Source organism: Manihot esculenta, chromosome 3 (assembly GCF_001659605.2).
Source record: "Manihot esculenta cultivar AM560-2 chromosome 3, M.esculenta_v8, whole genome shotgun sequence".
NCBI classification, from domain to species: domain Eukaryota; kingdom Viridiplantae; phylum Streptophyta; class Magnoliopsida; order Malpighiales; family Euphorbiaceae; genus Manihot; species Manihot esculenta.
In genome coordinates, this window is record NC_035163.2 from 27,304,944 (window position 1) to 27,326,922 (window position 21,979).

The following is a 21,979-nucleotide window of genomic DNA, read 5'->3' on the forward strand; positions in this document are numbered from 1 at the left end:
GCAGCTGCGTCGGGAAAATTAAATGGCCGTCTGGCGGGAAGAGTGCATCTGACGGTTTAGTATGTATGAACCTGCATTACAGAGATAAGTAACATTGTAACAAAGAAACCACTATGCATCACTAGCAGATAAAAGAAAAGGAATAAAGACCCAAACTTACTTAATCATTGGAAACTATATACTCTCTCGATCCGGTCCATCATATTTGTTTATAATAATTTTAAAATAAAATAATTACTTTACATTTTTACATTAATTTGGAGAATTTTTTAGTGTGAATTTAAAATATTTTTATAGAATGATATTATTAAATTTTACAAATATTTTTTTTAGATATAAATAATTTTTTATTTATATTTAACAGTTAAATACATTTTTTGAGATCAACTAAACGATAAAATACTTCCATTTTAACAATTTAAGCTTCTGAAAATGATCAAGATTGAACAATGAAGCTATGTTTTTTGTGATGCATTTATAATATTTTTGGCTCTAAGGCACAGAGGAGCTCTTCTTACCATTCAATTTGCGCGCTTATTGTTCTCACGACATATAAAAGCCACTTTAAATTTATTCTCCAATAATAGCAGTCTATTGATGGCCAAAGGAATATCTTCAAGTTCAATAGGAGTTTGGAGACTCGTCGTGGATGTGAAGAACACAAAACCTCTGGTAATTAGGCAGTTACATAAAACATGAAAAATATTCCCACTTTGATTTGAACGATCCATCAGTTAGCTGAGACTGAGAGGCTTGAAAAATTATAAAGCTTAATTAAATAAAGAGTGGTTAAAAAATTTTAAAAATTAAGAGATCAAATAAATAATATTTACTAAATCAAAGGGATGGAAATTAATTTTTTTTTTTATAATTTACTTCCACAAAATAAATATTTTTAATTAATAAATTTTTTATGTATATGTATATGTATATGCACATCCAATCAACAAAATGTTATTGGAATTAAAATTTACCATAATTTTGAAATAATGATATTTTTTTTAATTATTCACAAAAGAAAATATTTTTATTAATTATTTGAATTTGGCGGTTTTACCTTATTACCAATCCAGTTTAAAACCCGGTTCGTTTATATGACCCGTATCAAAAGCCAGTGGCTCTGCAACCCGATAGGCCCCACGTCGTTATCCAAAAACATCATTTTGATCGGTTGTTGGTTGCTTCTTTCGTCTTCCTTCTTCGTCTTATTACTTTCCTTTTTATTGTTTCCATTTATCATCTACCAGTTTTCCAGTGAAAACGAAAAAATGGTCGCAAGAGCAAGAGGAGGAGCTAGGCTTCAATGTCTGTCTTTGTTTATAGTAATTCACTTTTTGGTCGTATCCGCCAACTTCTTTAAGCCGTTCAATGTTAGCTATGACCACAGGGCTCTGATCATCGATGGTCAGCGCCGTATGCTTATTTCCGGTGGAATTCACTACCCGCGTGCTACTCCTGAGGTTCTTGAATTTTACTCTTTTCTTTTTCTTCTCGATCATTTCTCTCAGTATCCTACTCTAGTTTGGCTCCTGAGGATGCTCCTTAGTAGGAGTAGACGGAATTGTTTTTCTTGCTTTAAATTGTTGGTTAAAGAAGTAATATCAGTAAGGAATTTTTGCTTTGGGGTGGCTGAGTGATGACTTTGGATTCACTTATATTATCCTGGATATGAATGGAATTTTTAGCAATTGATTGCTGGTTTTGGAAAATTTTGCTATTGTAACTTCAGATAATTTTTCATATTTTATGACTTTGGAAGGAGTAGAAAGCATTTTTTATATTTTCAGCGAACTACAGTGCATAGATTTTCGTTTATTTATTGATTATTTATATTGTCCTGGATATGAATGGAATTTTATTAATTGATTGCTGGTTTTGGGAAATCTTGCTATTCTAACTCAGATAACTTTTTATATTTTATGACTTTGGAAGGAGTAGAAAGCATTTTTGTATGTTTCAAGCGAACTACAGTGCATAGACTTTCGATTATTTATTGATCTATTTATTTTTTTTCAACTATTTTGCATCAATCCCGGCTCTTAACCTATTTCTCCATGCACATCTTTCGTTTATTTTTATGCTTAATAATGGGGTGTGTGATGATTGGCTATATTGAATTCAACTTAATGGACTGAGTGTGATCACTGTAGAGAAGTTAACGTAACATGTTTTTTAGTGATATGTTTATACGAATTGGCCTGCAAATTTGGACTTACACTACTCAGAAATTTATGAATGCAATGGCATAGCAATGTTCAAAATTTTTGAGAATTTTGTTTATTTATTATCATGAGACTTGTTATTTGATTTGGGTTATTGGAATTTTAATTAATGAATGGAATGCAGCAGCAATTCATATTTATACTATACACGGTCAAGGTGGATGTTGTTTCAGCTAACGTTCACTACAGCCTTGATTTGTGCTTGTTGCCCTGATTTTTGTTTGTTCAATATCCTAGTTTGTGCGTGGTATATCTTTTGCTTCCAAAGCTACAACGTCCCTTCTTCAAGGAATGCTTGCATAATGCACATTAGTCTATTTCTTCATGCTTAGTGGCTTTTTCATCCTTATTTTCATGCATCTTTTTTTTTTGGATAACATGATTACCATGTCTCACGTATTTCGTGCAATGTCAGATGTGGCCTGATCTGATTGCAAAGAGCAAGGAAGGCGGATTAGATGTTATTCAAACTTATGTGTTTTGGAATGGGCATGAGCCAGTTAAAGGACAGGTATAAATTATTGGCAGCTGCTTGGCAATAGTCACTTTGCAAGGCTTGTCTAATTTATCACATACGATTAATTTCTTTGCTAAAACACAAATCTTTTCTTGATTTGATTTCAGTATTTCTTTGAAGGAAGGTATGATCTTGTCAAGTTTGTGAAGCTGGTGGGAGGTAGTGGACTGTATCTTCATCTCCGCATAGGTCCTTATGTTTGCGCCGAATGGAATTTTGGGTCTCACCTTCTTTTTCCTTCATAATTTTCAAAGTTTTTTTTTTATTATAATTCCATCTGGAGAGTAATTACTCTTTATTCCGTCACAGAGTACGCATGATTTTAATGAATCAATTACTGATTCTGGTATTTGCATGTTGCTCTGCCTATAAGATGACTTTCTCTCAAAATTTCTTTTTGTTTTGACCTCCAATGTTGTAGGGGTTTCCCGGTGTGGTTACGTGATATTCCTGGCATAGTATTTCGAACAAACAATGATCCCTTTAAGGTAATACAGGACCTATGAGTATCCACAATTGCACAAACATTTTCTGTTTGCAATGTGTTAGTCTAATAGGTAGTAATGGTTCTTAAAGTTATTTTATTCAAACAGGATTCTTCACTTTGTTCGAGTGTTTTGACCCTTAATACAGATTTAGCAATATCGTCTCCCACCTTTGTGTTTGATCATATCACCTTATACTAGAATGTAGAAGTGCAATTTTTCGAATTTATTCCTGAACTGATGCCATTTATGCCTTTGATCCAGTCCACATGTTTCTAAAAATCTTCCCCCTTATGTCAACTATTGTGCCTTAGGCCATTCAGCCATTATCTTGGAAAATGATGATCATGCCCTGGAATCCTGCAACAACTAATCTAACTCCTCAGGCCCTCTCCTTATTTCTCTTCCTTTCTACTGCTCTGATCCTTAGAGGCACCTATTATCCTGGTCAAAGTTTTTGGGCGTATTGGCTTTTTTTTTTTTTTTTTTTTTCCTTCGTGGTGGGGGGTGGTGGTGGTGTTTGGTTCCTTACTTTTGGTATTTCTTTTGCATTCTATTTTATCTCCCTGGAATTGGTCTGTTTCCATTTTCCCTTCTGTGTTTTTTTATTGGCTTTGGCATTACTGTATTCACTGAATAACTCTTTGAATTTCTTATGTTGACAATTTTGTCATACTTATTTATTTATTTTACAAAAAATGGTATATGAATTCCTTGCAATTGAGCCAAGAGTCTCTAGGTTGTTAAGCTAGAATTTTAAACTTTAAAGAGATGATCATGACTTTCTAATGCTGGTTAATGTTTACAGGAGGAGATGCAGCGGTTTGTGAAAAAGATTGTGGATTTAATGCGGGAGGAAATGCTGTTCTCTTGGCAAGGTGGTCCAATCATCATGTTGCAGGTTGTCGGGCAACTTTGAGATTTAACTTGTGCACAACATAGATTAGCTACTTTAGATGAGGCTGAAATATTTAAATAAGATTGATGGCCGATTTTGGTTACAACAAAGAGATAGAATCACATTCTATTCCATTTGATTCTGACATTTCATGCATCTTCTCGAGATTTAATGAACAAGGGTAATTGCTGAAAATTCGCACATCTCATTTCTTCTAATGTGTCGCTTTATCTGTTATGCTCTTAGAATAGGATATGATTATGGGACAATTGAGTGGAAAAAATAGAGTTAATGGTGAGGGTGGAATCTGGTTTTCTTTTTTTGACCTACGATGAAGGTTGTACAAGGTCGTTAAGAGATAACTTGAAAATCTGTTGAGTTTTGTACCCAATAACTTTTAGCAATTTTCATTATATCTCATTTATTGATTTGTTGAATTTAAATATTAAAGGAAAGAGATAACCTCTTCCTACAAATAAGAAAAGTTATTAGCATGATCAGAGTATGGAGGATCACCTCCTACAACTAAGGAAAGTGAAAGAAAATAAAGTAAAATACTAACATCACTACTACCAGCACTATTAACCACTAGCAACACTGCCAATAACACTATTAACCACTAACAACACTACTAACATCACCGTTAAGACATACGAGACAACACTACTTGCAAGTAGGATATCATGGATAGTAACAACATTTGGAGCTAGTTTTTCTCAATTGCATTAGTGACTTTGACTTGATCTTGCATTCAATATTTGCACTACTAACAAGTAGGATATCATAGGTAGTAACAACATTTGGAGCTAATTTTTCTCAACTGCATTAGTGACTTTGATTTAATCTTGCATTCAATATTTTTTTTCTCCATGTGTGAATCTCTTGTGTATAGATCTGCTAACATTACTCTTCTTCCATATTGAAGTGCTTGTCTTTAAGCACGAGAGTAGGAAATTGTTGTTTCAACTGAGTGATAGCTTCCCAAGATGGATCGTTCTCGTCTCCCCATTTGTTGATGACGGAAAAAAATGGTCACAACAAGTTAACGAACCCATAAAATTTTCTTGTCCATTGAATATAGAGAATTCAATATAGTGAATTTAGGGACTATAGGAGCGCTGCTGGAAGAATCAAATCCTGCACAAGTTAAATTAGCTACCCCTTTTGATTTTGAAGAAGTTCGACTTTTGGTATTGCCATTTGAGATGGATTAGACTGTTTGGCACTAATAACAGCTTGTGAGGTTCTCCAATTTTACATTGAGTTTCTCTGTCAGGATTTATTAGTAGCCTGTCCTTCAAGAAACAAGGCTAAAATTCTATCAAGTTGATGTTGGATTGAATCCCCATAACATCTGGCTTTGATACCAAATATTATGGTCTCTAGAATAGAATCTGGTTACAGGATAATTGAGTGGAAAAAATAGAGTTAATGGATAAGGGTAGAATCGGATTTTCTATTTTCGACCTATGATGAAGGTTGTACAAGCTCATTAAGAGAGAACTTAAAAATCTCTTGAGTTTTAGTACTCAACAACTTCTGACAATTTTTAACATTTCTCCTTTATTGATTTGCTGAACTTAAATACTAAAGGGAAGAGATAACCTCTACCTACAAATAAGAAAAGTTATTAGTATGATCAGAACAGGAGGATCACCCTCTTACAACTAAGAAAAGCAGAAAAAATTAAAGCAAAACAGTAATGCCACTACTATAGCACTGTTAACCACTAACAACACTACTAACAACACTACTAACAACACTATTAACCACTAACAACACTACTAACATCACCGTTAACACACAGGAGATAACACTGCTACCAAGTAGGATATCATGGGTAGTAACAGCATTTGGAGCTAGTTTTTCTCAACTGTATTAGTGACTTTGACTTGGTCTTGCATTTTAATATTTTTCTTTCTCCACGTGTCAATCTCTTGTATATTAGCAAGAGTCTGCTAACATTATCCTTCTCTTATCTATAAGAGAGAGAAAGTCCTGAGCCATTATTTTCAACTACAAGATGTCTAGATCTTTGATCATGAACTTTGCACAAATTTAATGCATGATATAGAGTGGTGATTTTTATAGAAATGCAGGTTCAAGTTCCTAAGCCTACCCATACAAATGCTAGAATAAAATTTATTATTCGATGCAAAACTTTATATAACTAGAAATAACTTTTTGACAGATTGAAAATGAATATGGAAACATTGAACACTCATTTGGGCCAGAGGGAAGGGAATATGTTAAGTGGGCTGCCAGGATGGCTCTAGGGCTCGGTGCAGGGGTACCATGGATAATGTGCAGGCAAACTGATGCTCCTGAAAACATTGTAAGTTCTTCATCTTCATGTATGTTTGTTATTTTTTTTTTTAAATTTCTTATACTTATACTTATTTTTGTTATGCATACAAAATGTGGTAAGCCCTGCATATAACCAATAATGAAAAATGACTTGAATTAATTGTTAGATTTTGTCTCAAACATGTTTTGGTTCATCTGGTTTTCAATTGCTAATTTCAATTAATATGTATTGAGTGTTGAATTGTTAAATTGTCTTTCATTTTAAGTTTGCGTTGCCTTTTGCAGATAGATGCTTGCAATGCATATTATTGTGATGGTTATAAGCCAAATTCTCATAATAAACCAATATTTTGGACAGAGGATTGGGATGGATGGTATGGCAATGCCTGATGATTTACATGTTCAGTTTAGCAAGTTCAATAGTTATTTTTTCTTGTTCTTCTTCCTTTTTCTCTTTGCAAATGCATATAGCCCTGATGATGCAGATATATCTTGAAAATTTGGACAGCTTGAAGTTTTCTGACAATTGTAATTTATTTCTAAACCGATCAGGAAACTTAGAGTCAAACTTTAGAGAGGCTGATGCCAAGCTATTGGATTTTTTTTCCCATTTGAGCTTCATGTTTACACATGTCTGGTTCTGGAATTGAAAGTGAAATTATTGGGAAGCTGCTTCTGCTGTCTAAAGAACAGATGCCTTATAAAAGTGCTTAGCTGTATCCCATCGAAAGTTTTCTTCAACATCTTATGACAAGGGTTTTGAATTTGGAATAGTGATATTGTTGATATTTGTTACAAGAAAATGAGAAACTGTAGAATAAATTATAATTTATTAAAATTTATAGTATAAAATTAATTAGAACTTTTAAAAAATTAGCATTAGGTCATATGGCAAATCCTTTTCTCCACATATGCTGATAACACATTGTGAATTCTTGTGCTTAGCAATTGAAAATGGGGCTTTTATAGGGAGGTGTTAAAAAAGTAATGATATTGATGGTTAGCCTAGCCAAACAGATTTGAAAATCAAATTCTTCGTATTTTGATTCTTTGCCACATTGCAGCAAGAGTATCAAAATGACTTTCATTTGAAGTTGTCTTTTTGAAGGTATACAACTTGGGGAGGAAGCTTGCCTCATAGGCCTGTTGAAGACCTTGCTTTTGCAGTTGCACGTTTTTTTGAACGTGGAGGAAGCTTCCAGAATTATTATATGGTACAATATATTACTGGAATAAATGTCTATTTTGATTAGTCAAATGATGACGTACTATTCTGTCTAAAATGTTATGAGAAGGTACTCTTGTGTGTTTCTGTTGCTGGTGTTAGATGCATGGTTCAAAATTCATGTCAGTTTCAATTGTCAGTGACTTTATTAGGGTCCAAATGAAATCCCTTTATAGTAGGTAGCGAAAGTTCTAGACATGTTTTTCTAGACATAGTGCCTCTGTACTACTATAGTATAGAATCAAAGGCTTCTGTATAGCCTCTTAATGATCTGAATTCACTTATTAACAATGATTATTAAGTGAAATGCAAAACTACACAACTCGTGTCTTTGTTTCTTCAGTAATAAACATCTCTATGTTGTTGCATAAAACATATTATGTAGGTTATTTCAAATCCAGCTAATAATAGTATATCCTGCTGATGTACACATGCTGTATTTTGATAAACATGCTGCCTTGTTGCAGTATTTTGGTGGAACAAACTTTGGTCGGACAGCTGGAGGCCCATTCTATATAACTAGTTATGACTATGATGCTCCAATTGACGAATATGGTAAGTGAAAGTGGATTTGGAAAGATAATTTTTCCCCCTAATCTGGAAACAATTTGTGTCTGAGGTATAAGTTATTTGCCTTTCATATTTTGTCAAATATAAACATAACATTGAAGCTCAAATTAAGGAAAGCTGCTTGTTTTTCTTATCTCTCCCAACTAGGTCTGCTGAGTGAGCCCAAATGGGGGCATTTGAAAGATTTGCATGCTGCTATAAAGCTGTGTGAACCAGCACTAGTTGCTGCAGATTCACCTCAGTACATAAAATTGGGACCCAAGCAAGAGGTTTGTGCTGTTTTCTCAGCATTTATGAGTATTTTCCAGGTTTGATATGTTAGACAAGACGTTAATTTCTCTGGGCTACTTCAATTTGCAACCTCTGATCCCCTTAACAGCATCAGGCTTTGAGGTCATGCCTTCCAATATAAACTGTTAAAACCAAAAAAAATGGACGAGGAAACAACCTTGGTTGGTCTGGTTCTTAATAGCTTTCACATTTTGCGTAACTCTCCTATTCCTGCTCTATAGAAAACAACTATTCTCATGATTTATAATCAAAGAGATTTAATGTTTCTTTTCTACTCCTTTTAATAGTTGGTACTATTTTGGTTGCAGAGATCCAATTCCTAGAAAAATTCAGTTAAATGCAAGCAAAGTAATTATTGTGTAAATTACATCTACCTTGCTTGCATTAAAATAATTTCTAGATTCTACGTTGTGGTAATAGTTGGTGAAAGTTATTGGCATCGTTCACCTTGTTGAGACACTCAATAACTAGTAGTTTTGAAGACAAGTCGCAGAGATCAGTATTGCCAGGATCATCATCTATGCTAAATGTACTCCACATGTGAGACTGCTATGTAAAGTCAAATAAGACACCTTATTTCTAACACTTATTTCCTGATAGTATTTGTTGTCTTAAATGATAGTGTCTAATCCAAACTATCAGAAGGTCTATTTGATTACCCTCATAACTTTCATGTGTGCTTGAATCTCTCATGGTGGAAATAAATCATTTTATCGTCTTTAGGCTACTATTTGGTATTAAAAAATGTTTAGGATATCTGTTGCCATAATCATAACCATCTTATAAGTAAGGAATGAGGTTATTTATAGACATTTCATAAATGACTAACTTAAATGTTTGTGGACATTAAGAAACTCAATAAAATACTTTTGGAGGAGGGAACTAATTGAATTTATTTTACAAACACATGACATTAGTTTTATCGGGCATCTTACTCTACTTTATAAACTTTCACCAACTACTGAAGCTTGAAGTTTTAGATAAACATAGCTACTGTGCAACATTATCAAAATCATTTAGTAGTTTGGGTAAAGGACCTGTTATTTTTCCATTTTTGCAGGTGATTTCTCGTCAATTGTATTCTCTTTTGTTCTTATGAATTCTGATTCTTTGTTATCTATATTTTGTCCCTTACTTTTCATATTACTACTGCCAGGCACATGTCTACCATGCAAATGCTCGTGTTGATAGCCTGAACTCTACTTGGCATGGAAGTCAAAGCAGGTGCTCTGCATTTCTTGCAAATATTGATGAACGGAAAACAACTACTGTGAGATTCCTTGGTCAATCATATACTTTACCACCATGGTCAGTGAGTATTTTACCAGACTGCAAGAATGTGGTTTTCAACACTGCCAAGGTTCGATTCCATTTTTTTAGGGGACAATGCATATTGGAAAATTTGGCACTTGTCTTTATGTGACACATACTTGTCTTAATTAACGCTAGGAACCATTTTTTCCCTTTATTTCTTGTAATAAATGAATATTGATTATTAATAAAGTCCCGCTACAACGTTATACCTTTATTTGTTGTTTGACATTTTAACATGTGTTAGGAAAAGTCATGTGAACATGTTCAACTGCAACTTCCTTTCTTACTTAAGTGGCTTTTGAAAATAATAGAAGTCTCCCTCTCATTTGTGGATTATATTATTGGAAATATTTAAAAATTATAGAAATTATATTTTATTATTAAAGAAAATTAATATTTTAATATGATAGGATCTATTGGCCTTTCATGTAAAGTTGTGGGCTTATTTGGCGATGAAAAGTTAAAATGGGCCTATTTGGCCCTTAATAAAAAGTATAGGGGTGAATGTGGACTTACTGCCTTACATTATTTGTACATTTCCATATTTTGAAATGAAGATGAAGAATTTTGAGAAAATTTAAAGAATTCTTGTATTTCACTCTTAATTTTTACAATTGGTTTATATGACTATTTATATACAAAGAGTTATATCTAAACAGGAAGTAAATAATCAAATAATAATTACAGAGATAATCAAGGATTCTAATCAAATCAAATCATATCCCTAGAATCAGTTAGGATTAGCAAATAAGTCAACACTCCCCCTCAAGTTGGTGCAAAGATGTTGCACATGCCCAACTTACAAATCAGATTATGGTAGATCTTGTTGTTGAACCCTTTAGTAAACGCATCTGCAATTTGCTCAGTAGAAGTCATATGAACTAGGCTCAAGACACCGTTTGTTAATTTTTTTTTAATGAAGTGCCGATCAATTTCAATTTGCTTCGTCCGGTCATGTTGGACTGGATTTTGTGTTATACTTATAGCAGCTTTATTGTCACAATATAAAGTTATCTTGTCTCTCTCGAGCAACCTCAACTCCTCCAATAACTTTTGTAACCATAAGAGTTCACACACACCTTGGGCCATTGTTCTGTATTCTGCTTCAGCACTTGACCGAGCAACAACACTTTATTTTTTGCTCCTCCAGGTGATAAGGTTCCCTCCCACAACTATGCAGTAGCTAGAGGTGGATCTCCTATCATCGAGAGATTCTGCCCAATCTGCATCTGTAAAAGCTTCAACTCGGAGGTGACCATGTTTGGAGTAAAGAAGCCCTTTCCCTGGCGCAGACTTTAGGTATCTTAAGATGCGAAGTACAACTTGCATATGAGTCTCGCGAGGGTCATGCATGAATTGGCTGACTAAGCTAACAGCATAGGCTATATCCGGTCGAGTGTGAGAGATAAATCAACCTTCCTTCCAATTTCTGGTATCTTCCAATATCCACGGACTCACCAGTTCTTGCTTCCAGCTTGTGATTACTTTCAATGGGAGATTCTGCTGGTTTACAACCCAGCATACCGTTTCTTCCAACAGATCCAAAATGTACTTTCTTTGGGAGATTGAAATTCCTTTTTCTGATTTAGCCACCTCGATACCTAGGAAATATTGCAGTTTTCCTAAATCTTTGATTTCAAATTCCTGAGCTAACAACCTCTTTAGTTGAGTCATTTCCTCTTTGTCATTGCCTATCACCACTATATCATCAACATAAACAATAAGAAGGGTGATTTTACCCTTGTGATGTTTGATAAACAGAGTGTGATCAGCATTGTTTTGTTGGTAACCAAAGGACATCATGGCTCTGCTAAACCTGTCAAACCAAGCTCTAGGAGATTGTTTTAGCCCATACAAAGCCTTTTTTAACCTGCACACATTTCCTTGTATTTTCTCATCGGCGAATCCAGGAGGAATTTCCATGAACACTTCTTCCTCTAAATCTCCATGGAGGAAAGCATTCTTCACATCAAACTGTTGCAAGTTCCAGTCCAAGTTGGCTGTGCAGGATAACAAAACTTTGATTGAGTTTATTTTTGCAACTGGGGCAAATGTCTCTTGGTAATCCACTCCATAGGTTTGGGTGAATCCTTTAGTAACCAATCTGGCCTTAAACCGTTCAATTGTGCCATCAGCTTTGTGTTTCACTGTGAACACCCATTTACAGCCAACAAGTTTCTTCCCAGGTGGGAGAGTGACAAGCTCCCAAGTCTCATTTTTAGCCAATGCTTTCATCTCTTCAATTATTGCTTTCTTCCATTTAGGATCTGCAAGAGATTTCTTCCATTTAGGATTTGCAAGAGCTTTCTTCCAATCCTGTGGAATAGACACAGAGGAAATAGACAAGGCAAAGGCTCTATAGGAAGGAGATAAAAATTCATAAGAAACAAAGTTAGAAATAGGGTGTTTAGTACAAAATCTAACCCATTTTCTTTGTGCAATAGGTTTATCTAAGTCATTGAAACATTCAAGAGTTGTGGGTAACTCACCAGAAGAAGATTCATGACTGGGTAACTCACCAGGAGAAGATTCTTGACTCTGAGTAGACTGCATAATGGTTTCTTCTGCCTTGTCTCTCCTCGAATACCTTCTCAAATCTGGCTTGTCCAAACGACCAGTTCTCTCTCCCTGATTGGACATCTCCCCCTGTCTACTAGAATTCAAACTTTTTAGTTGAACCATACCTCTTCTTGCTCATTATTCTCCCCCTGAAGAGGTGAGTGGGTGGTACTGAAGTAAGGTTCAGTTTCTCGGAAAGTAACATCCATACTGACTAAGTATTTTCTAAAGGGAGGATGATAACACTTGTATCCCTTTTGTGTTGGAGAATACCCAATAAACACACATTTAAGGGCCTTGGGATCCAATTTCCCTGCCGTCCTAGTATGAACAAAGCAAACACACCCAAATACTTTTGGTGGAACAACATATGAATTCTTCTCTTGTAGAACCGCCAAAGGACTCATAAAGTCAAGGGTCTTGAGAGGCATTCTATTGATAAGATAAGCATATGCAAGGGTTGCATCTCCCTAATATGCTTTGGGTAGATTCATGGTGAACATAAGAGATCGAGTTACCTCCAATAGATGCCTATTTTTCCTCTCAGCAACGCCATTTTGAGCACTAGTATAAGGACAACTAGTCTGGTGTACTATCCCATTACTCTCCAAATAAGCAGAAAAGCTACTATTCATGTATTATCTTCCATTGTCAGTTCTCAAAATTTTCACCTTAGTTTTAAATTGAGTACAAACCATCTTATGAAAGGATTGAAAACAAGAAAAGACATCACTTTTAGCTTTAATCAAATAGACTCAAGTCATTCGAGTGCAACGATCAACAAAGGTGACAAACTATCGATTACCAGACAAGGAGACAGTTTGAGTAGGCCCCCAAACATGAGAATGAATAGTCGCAAAAGGAATTTGATTTTTATTATGACTCAAAGGATAGGATGTTCTAGTGTGTTTAGCATACTCACAAGCATCACAAAATAGAGAATCAAACTGAGTTCTAGCAAATAAATTAGGATAAAGTTTTTCTAAGGCAAAAAATGATGGATGCCCTAACCGTCTGTGCCACTGTATTATTTCCTGATTGACATCCTTATTTTTTCCAAAATAGGCTTGAGATATCGAAGAACCTGGATCATCCTCCAACATATATAAGCCATCATGCAACCTACCATTGCCAATCCTCTTTCCTGTGTGAAGATCCTGAATAACACAATGATCAAGAAAGAATTCAATTTTACAATTAAGGGCATTGGTAATAGCACTGACAGATAAAAGATTGACATGAAAGTGGGGAACATGAATGACAGATGATAATATAATGTTAGATGTGCAAATAACAGAACCTGTTCCGGATATGGGAGTAAAAGAGCCATCAGCAATTCTGACACTATCTTTGGTCAGAGAAGGAAAATAATTGAGAAAGCCTTTAGAAGAGCCTGTCATGTGTCTATTCGCACCAGAATCGATAATCCATGAAACATTATTAAGAAAGGAAGCATTACCTGACTTTACAAAGTTAGATGTGGCACCAGAGGACGAGGAATCAGAGTTAGGAATCGAGATCCTTTTATCTTCTGCCATGGTAAATATTTGTGAACAGTAAAAGAATAGGAGGTACCCAAGGTTGTACACACAAGAGAACCCAATCGATTCACCAAAAGACCAGGTAGCGGCACGGGAAGGCCGAAAAGATGGTCGGAATCGTCGCCGAAGTGATCGGAGTCGCGAAGCAGCGAGGCGCGTGAGCCTCACGTGCTGGTTTTTTCGGCTAGGAGCTGGGCGATCGGCCGGTTCTGGTGCCGGCGGTGAGAGGAGGAAAGGCTCCTAGATGGGTTAGTACCAAAAAAGGTAGATTTAGGGTTTTGAAACCCTAAAGAGGAAAAAATTAAATTTGAACCCTAAAATTAGGAAAATGCTCTGATACCATGAAGAATTTTGAGAAAATTTAGAGAATTCTTGTATTTCACTCTTAATCTTTACAATTGGTTTATATGACTATTTATACACAAAGAACTATATCTAAACAGGAAGCAAATAATCAAATAATAATTACAGAGATTATCAAAAATCCTGATCAAATCAAATCATATACCGAGAATCAGTTAGGATTAGCAAATAAGTCAACAGAAGAAGATTGTATGGCAAGATTGCATGGTTTTCAGACAATGATGAGATTTTAGTTGTTTTCTTTTTCTTCTTCTGAGTTTAGTTTGGATGCAGTATTTTTATTCTTCTGCCGATTTTTCCCCCATGGAAGCAGGTTGCAGCACAAACTTCTATCAAACCTGTAGAGCTTGCTTTGCCATACTTTTCAGATATTTCTACGCTGCAACAATTCACGGCTCATGCTGAAGGTTTCAATAAGCGAGCATCTTGGTTGACTGTAAAAGAGCCGATTAGAGTTTGGAGTGAGAAAAATTTTACAGTTGAAGGCATCTTGGAGCATTTGAATGTCACAAAGGATTATTCTGACTATCTTTGGTATTTCACCAGGTATATGGTTGTCTAGTACTTGATAATCGATATGGCTACGATTACAAATGCATTAACTATAAGAGAAGTGAATGTTAATATTAGGTGGCATAAATAACTTGGTTGTCTAGCTATAAATGATCTCTTTCCTTTAGTGGTCACCTTTTCACTCAAGGAAATTGCATAAGTATGGCCGAGTGTTTATGTAACCCAATGGTTTGTGATGTATCATATCATGGCCTTAAAGGTATCTGAAAATTTTCCTTGAACATTGCTCTTTTTTTTTTTTCCAAAACAAAAAAAATCTAATATAGATGTAGAGTGTTATATGCTCGCTATTTATTCCAACGCTTGCAAACTTCCCTCTTGGCTATGATTTCTTCAACGTCAGAGACACTTATGGTTTAATTTTGTCTATAGCTTTGTGTGTTAAATCAAATCATGTGAACATTGCTATTTACTTTGTTTCACTCTTTTTTCTACATACATTAATCCACTTTTGGGTTCTCTTTTTTGTTTTCTTTTTTCTTTTTTTAATGCAGAATATACGTTTCTGATGATGACCTTGCATTTTGGGAAGAAAACAAAGTTAGTCCTGCAGTTACAATAGATAGCATGCGTGACGTGTTACGCATATTTATTAATGGCCAGCTTATAGGTAATGCCTTCATTTTTGGTGTTGGAGTTTAGTGTGATAGGTAGTGGTGGTGAAATTCAATAACTCAACAATGAATTTGCTTTCCGATATATAAATATGATTTGATGTATTTTATAATAAATCCTAGATGTTCTAATTATAGAGACCACAATATGTTTTGTCTTCTGGGAAAGTATTGTTAGGACCTCAAAACGCATTTTAGATACATGAAGAGCATGACTATCCAGCACCATGGTCCCAATGAATCCACTTTTAAACTGGTTACAAGTAACTGCAGTTATGATAATGATATTAAGAAATGCAAGAAACGCTGCAAAGATTAGTAAAATCAGTTGTCATTATTCCAAGATGTAGGGGATTCAACCTTGCATACTAGGAGTGGAGAGATTCAAGATATAGGGTGACTTACTCTTATTGTGTAATGTAGCCACTGGATCAAAATAATATATATATATATATATATATATATATATATATGTGATTTTGGTGCAAGTTGTAACAAATCCCTTGAAGAGTTCATGTATCACGCATTAAGGATAAAATGAGTGAGAAATTGATTAAGATTGTTTGGTTATACACCAATACAGTATCAAATGCCCCTATGTATAGTCGCGGAAGGAGTGAGAGGGGAAAGGGGGATACCTAAAATGAAGTGGAGGAAAGTAGTCTCAAAAGATTTGCACTGTTTAAATTTTGATGTAATACTGGTTTCAGACAGGGTGGAATAGAGTTTGAGACTAAGACTTAGTTGTCGTTTTTATGGCATAGCTTCTGTAACATAATTGATATCATTAACCAAGATAGTGAAACTGTTACATCCTCAAGGAAAACATTACGCTGGCTGTGGCGGTTATAGTATGGCATTTTACACAATATGATGAAAAGGGGAAACATTTTGTTTATATGTGCTATCTTTGCAAGAATCTGTTGACTGGTGAATTATAATTTAGAGGGTATCATACGCCTGAAGTTAAAAGGAAGAGAATGTTTTGTGGTGCAGGCTAAATGCAGTATAGTTTTGAGTCGGGCAAAATTGAACAATGTCAGTGGCTATGTGGATGTAGGCATATCGTTGTTCCTAATAAAATGTTCTTGTCTTGTTTTCTCCTTGTTTATATTTGTATGTCCTACTGTGTGATTGAATTTCTAACAGGAGTCATTTTGATTTGGTTAACCACATGCTCCTCCACTATATGTGGATTAGAACTCTTTGGTTTGGTTTATGGAATCCTACATGGTTCGGTGGTCTTATGAAGAATTAAAAATGTGGTTTGGTGCTTGAAGACTCTTGTAGAGCACCTGTAGCATTATGTGTTTTTGGATAATTGGAGAGAGGGGGTACGTGCTTTTGAGAGCAATGTGTTCTCTTTAGATAAGCTAAAGAGAGGAGGTTGCACAATTAAGTTTTTTATTTGCAAGATGTCTTATTTTGAGAGATGGTGCTTTCTTTTACTGATTTGAAATTGTATATCCCTAAACATTTACATAGTTATATTGTGAGGATCAACTAATGCCCCGCTTCTTCAGTATTTATGAATTTTGTGCTACCCATTTCTTCTCCCTCAGAAAGAGAACATTTTTACCTTCTTGTGCTTATGTGCTTCTTATTAATGCTTGTTACCTCTATTTTATTATTTCTTTTTAAAATAAATTTACTACTCTGTATTATTTTTTCAATGTTTGTGATTTTTTTTTTCTTTTGGAAGTCAAGGCAGTGTGATCGGTCATTGGGTCAAGGTGGTGCAGCCAGTTCAGTTCCAGAAAGGATATAATGACTTAGTGTTGTTGTCTCAAACCGTGGGTTTACAGGTAACAGGTTTAATATTGTTGTCAAAGTTTGAATATCATCTTCGGTTTATGCCAAGTAATTGCAGTACTTGTTTTAAGATGCTAAAGAAGGTAAAGTTAGCATATCATGAATCCATAATTCAACTATCAGGAAAGCTCCCTAATAGCACTTTTCCCAATCCAAGGATTTTTTACACGTCTTTCGAATGCTAGGGAAAGGATCAACAGTAAACCACCTCTTTTCATATGCTGTGATTATAGAGTGATGCAAGGGATGGTCTTAGACCACTTGACAACTCTACCAGACTTTTTCTTCCCCCTGGATTGGAAGCCTATTGACAAAGCTAATCGTCAGAATGTCATTTTACTGCTTGAACTTTTATGAGAGTACCTTTCTCATTGCACTAGAAGAGTTTGTCTTTGATGATGGATTGGTTCAATGGTAAAATAATTCTGGAAACAGAGATGCTGTCAAGGGAGCGATGAGCCTCTAACAGAAGCAAAAGTAAAAAAACCTCAGCATTTGTTTCCCTCTCCCACGCTTTCTCATTGCAGTTGGCTTCTTGACTTAGGATTTAGGAAACAAAGCTAAACTTCCATTGGAATTATTTTGTGTCGGAGACGGAGTATTTGTTAGTTGGTTCTCTGTAACTTGTATGCTTGTCATTATATTTGTAGCCTTTTTAGTTTATTTGTTTCTTGCTATTTTTGTAACTTTATGCAACATCTTGTTTCTGATCAGAATGCTAATTACTGATTCCATAATCTGCTTAATGTGCAGAATTATGGCGCCTTCTTAGAAAGAGATGGGGCAGGGTTTAAGGGCCAAACTAAGCTCACTGGTTTTAAGGATGGGGATATAGACCTCTCGAACTTATCATGGACCTACCAGGTATGTCCTTAACAATTTAAGCTGCTTTTTTCTGGTTCTTTATTGTGGCATTGTAACATCATGGAGTTGGGCAATTTCCCTCCCTCTCTGAAGGAATTACTAGATGCACCTGGGACACGAGAAAATTGTGTATCTTGCAGTCACAAATATATGGGGACCACCTGAAAATGTGATGAACGGATCCCAAATCAATTGAGAGAGCGGTGCACTACTTTCTAGTGCATTGGGTGTACAGAATGATCTCACCACTTTCTCCCTAGTATTAGGTGAATAGTCACTTGTCGAATTTGCAAGTAGTTGGAGTAATCCATGGCAATTCCTGCAACATTGTCCATGAATTATTGCATTTGATTCTTGAATGAAATCTTAAAAGACCAAATTTATGGATCTCTAGTGTCAACACATGTTTAGTGTGCCTGATGCCTACCCAGTACTATAAAAGAAATCAATATCTCAAGGCAGTTAATTTTGGAAAACAAACCTCAGGCTCATAAGTGAAGAAATGAGAGGGTGGGGGAGGAAAGATCTAATATGCAAAATCTAACATATCAAAACTTTACCCCTCATTTTTGGTATATGATTCGAAAAGAATTCAAATAAATTCTTGTAAAATTATGTATAATTTTATTTTCTTTAAAATTGAAAATCATGTAAGTTAAAAAAATAAATGAATTTTTCCATTTCAAATAAGAAAATTGATGGAAGAGAATTGAATTGAATTGAATTCTTGTGAAATTTTTTATTCCAAATAAAGGGTGCAGAATAAGTATGCTATTTTAAATTAAAACTCTAATTCTTATCTCTGTAATTGGATTTGTGATAAAATTTGTGAGACTTTGTTATCTTTCTTTCTATTTAATTATATTGTTACATGGATGGTTCTTTTTTTCTTGTTTTAAAGTTTATTCTTTTCTATTATTTAGTACCATGATTTGGTCATATTCTATACAAGTGGAATGAAGCACTTTTTCTCTTCTCCTTCCTATAAATTGTGTGGAAAACAACAGGGATGTTTTAATTTTGTTTCCAGGTGGGGCTTCAGGGTGAGCACCTAAAATTATACACCCAACAAAATAACAAAGAGGCGGAATGGACTGATTTGACACTTGATGAAATTCCATCAACATTTACCTGGTACAAGGTAAACAAAGTTCATGGAGTTAGAACTGTGAAATTCCTTTCCGTAGCATATTGGTGTGGATTTTATTTTTTCCAGTGATTTTCTTGAAAGAATATTACACATACAAATCACTATTTTTATTACAATAAATAGTTTATTATTGACATTCCCCTCAATTTTTCCGGCTTATTCTTTTTGTTTTTCAAAATAAAAACAACTCAAGACGGCATATGGCATACACTTTTACTGGTTTATTGGCCATCAGTGGATCCTCGATTTTATATTGTTGAAATTGCGATGTCAAAATCCCTGTTGCTTCAATTATAGGGTAAATCCTGTTTTCCCTATTCATGCAGACATACTTTGATGCACCAGCTGGGGTTGACCCAGTTGCCCTTGATTTGGGAAGCATGGGAAAGGGCCAGGCATGGGTGAATGGCCACCACCTAGGAAGATACTGGACTCTGGTTGCCCCAGAAGGTGGATGCCAAGAAATTTGTGATTATCGAGGAGCCTACAGTTCTGGGAAATGTACAACAAATTGTGGGAAGCCTACTCAAACCTGGTATACTTCCCACTCACGTATACACATATGCATGATGTGTGATAGCTCAGCGTTGCTTACTTTACTTGAATAACGTTTTGATTCATAACGCAATGATCACTAAAAGGGGAGTTTTAATGTCTAGGTACCACATCCCACGGTCATGGTTACAGGCATCAAACAATTTGCTTGTCTTATTCGAGGAGACGGGAGGGAATCCATTTGAAATTTCAATAAAGATACGTTCAGCCCGTGTGATCTGTGCTCAAGTGTCAGAAACCCACTATCCACCTCTTCATAAGTGGGTCCATCCAGATTTTATTGATGGAAATATTTCAGTTAAAGATATGACACCAGAAATGCAGTTACAATGTCAAGATGGATATATAATCTCCTCCATAGAATTTGCTAGCTATGGAACTCCTCAAGGGAGCTGTCAGAAATTTTCTAGAAGCAATTGCCATGCACCCAATTCTTTGTCTGTAGTGGCCAAGGTTTGCCATCTTCACTTTAAACCCACCCCTGCCTGATTATCTGAAACAAACACTATAATACTAATCCTAGCATGAATTGGAATTTCATGCATGATTGTGAATGTTGTGTCTGATATTCTGAAATTCATTAAAATTGTATACCAGGGACCTCAAACAGTTAGAAAAAAAACGCATTTGGGCCTTGAAATGAGGGGGGGAATCTTGCTCTTATCTGTGCAATTTTTTAATATTTCTGTTCTTTACACCTTAGCAACCTTAATTTGCTGACCATAAAAATTGTTTCTGGAGCATTTTGCCGTTTCTAGTAGCTAGGCATATATGGTCTCTGGATCTTCGAGGTTATAGATTAGGGGCCTAACAGTTCCCTTTTGCAGGCTTGCGAAGGAAGAATTAAATGCAGCATTTCAATTTCAAATGCTGTATTTGGAGGTGACCCATGCCATGGCATTGTTAAAACATTGGCCGCTCAGGCAAGATGCGTCTCATCAACAAAAGTTGGTTCCTCTCAGTATTGATCTCAAGCAGTCGGTGATTTGACGATCCTGAGGCATTTTTGATGTTGTCGACTCCTGCCCATAATTTTAAGTCAGTTGTTCAAGAGATGTTTCAATGCCGGAAGCCGTGACATAGGATTCTCCGAAACACTGGTATCTGTTACATATTCCAGAACTAAAATATTTGTCAATACACTGTCAGACACGTTCGCAATGACCTTATTACTGAACCATCCTCTTTTGCTCCCGCTATATATATATATATAAAAGCAAAACTTGGAAATGTCAACATGTGAATCTATTACAGATGGCCTGGCCTATCAAGAAAAGTCACGATGCTACAAGATTCTCCAATTGATGAAAAATTATGATTATTTTCTGTGTTATTTATTTTGCCTTGATTCTATTCTTCTACTGTTCTTCATCATCCCCAGCATGCAACACTCTCTTTTGCAAGTAAAGTGGGAGGAGATTTATTTCTCAATAGGTTGAGGATTGGACAGTGTAAAATTCATATTTAGAAAATATTTCTAAGCTGTATAAGATTTCTAATTAAATTAAAATTTTAAAAAATATTTTTAAACGATATGAGATTTTCAATTAAATTAAATTAAAATTGAAGGGTATGACACAGAGAGATTAAATTAAAATTGAAGGGTATGACATAGAGAGAAATGCGGTTTTTACCCAATTGAAGAAAAGCTTTTGTACATGAGTTTAATATGGATAGTGGAAGATTATCGGAGAAGTGGAAAATCCCACGTATGTGGAATAGAAAAGAAATGAAAGTATATAAGTCATGCGGTTTTTACCCAATTGGAGAGAAGCTTAGTGTAATATGGATAGTGGAAGATTATTGGAGAAGTGGGAAATCCAACGTCTGTGGAATAAAAAAGAAATGAAAGTATATAAATTAAGTGGAGTGAAATCCAAAATGCTAAGGGTATTTTGGAGAAGGCCACCACACTAAAGTCTAATCAAGCTCTATTTTGAAGTCTTAACACTCTTTTTACTCTTAAATTTAGATTTGGTCTATCAATAAAATTTTAATATGCTATTAGAGCTCAATGGTCCACGTCAGAAAATTCCTAGTGGGTTGAATAGGCAATTATGAGATCTGAGGTCTCTGGGACTCAAAGAACACAAGTTCAGAACAGACAAAAATGAAGGCA

At 35.2% G+C, this 21,979-nt stretch overlaps 1 protein-coding gene across 2 annotated transcripts; it reads left to right on the forward strand.

The window, feature by feature from the left end:
- Positions 1–1,188: 1,188 nt before the first annotated feature.
- LOC110610717 (beta-galactosidase 9) lies at positions 1,189–21,193 on the forward strand. Of its 2 annotated transcripts, none has more exons than XM_021750767.2 (19): positions 1,189–1,460; positions 2,638–2,733; positions 2,847–2,959; positions 3,161–3,227; positions 4,033–4,125; positions 6,314–6,457; positions 6,715–6,803; positions 7,538–7,643; positions 8,122–8,209; positions 8,372–8,493; positions 9,672–9,875; positions 14,606–14,838; positions 15,360–15,475; positions 17,187–17,284; positions 18,045–18,155; positions 19,186–19,296; positions 19,632–19,840; positions 19,965–20,313; positions 20,688–21,193. In XM_021750767.2, exons 1-19 carry the CDS (start codon positions 1,269–1,271, stop codon positions 20,826–20,828), a joined length of 2,682 nt encoding a protein of 893 aa, XP_021606459.1. In that variant the 5' UTR covers positions 1,189–1,268; the 3' UTR covers positions 20,829–21,193. The 2 variants fall into 2 exon arrangements, with proteins under 2 accessions (XP_021606459.1, XP_043810918.1); XM_043954983.1 differs by having other exon boundaries at positions 1,297–1,460; positions 2,847–2,898.
- The last annotated feature ends 786 nt before the right edge of the window (positions 21,194–21,979 follow it).

Bases quoted from the DNA above. Each gene is read 5' to 3' on its own strand.
- LOC110610717 (XM_021750767.2), top strand. From the start codon at position 1,269: ATGGTCGCAAGAGCAAGAGGAGGAGCTAGGCTTCAATGTCTGTCTTTG. The intron at 4,126-6,313 runs GTTGTCGGGCAA...ACTTTTTGACAG, and splicing joins GTCCAATCATCATGTTGCAG to ATTGAAAATGAATATGGAAA. The intron at 8,210-8,371 runs GTAAGTGAAAGT...TCTCCCAACTAG, and splicing joins TGCTCCAATTGACGAATATG to GTCTGCTGAGTGAGCCCAAA.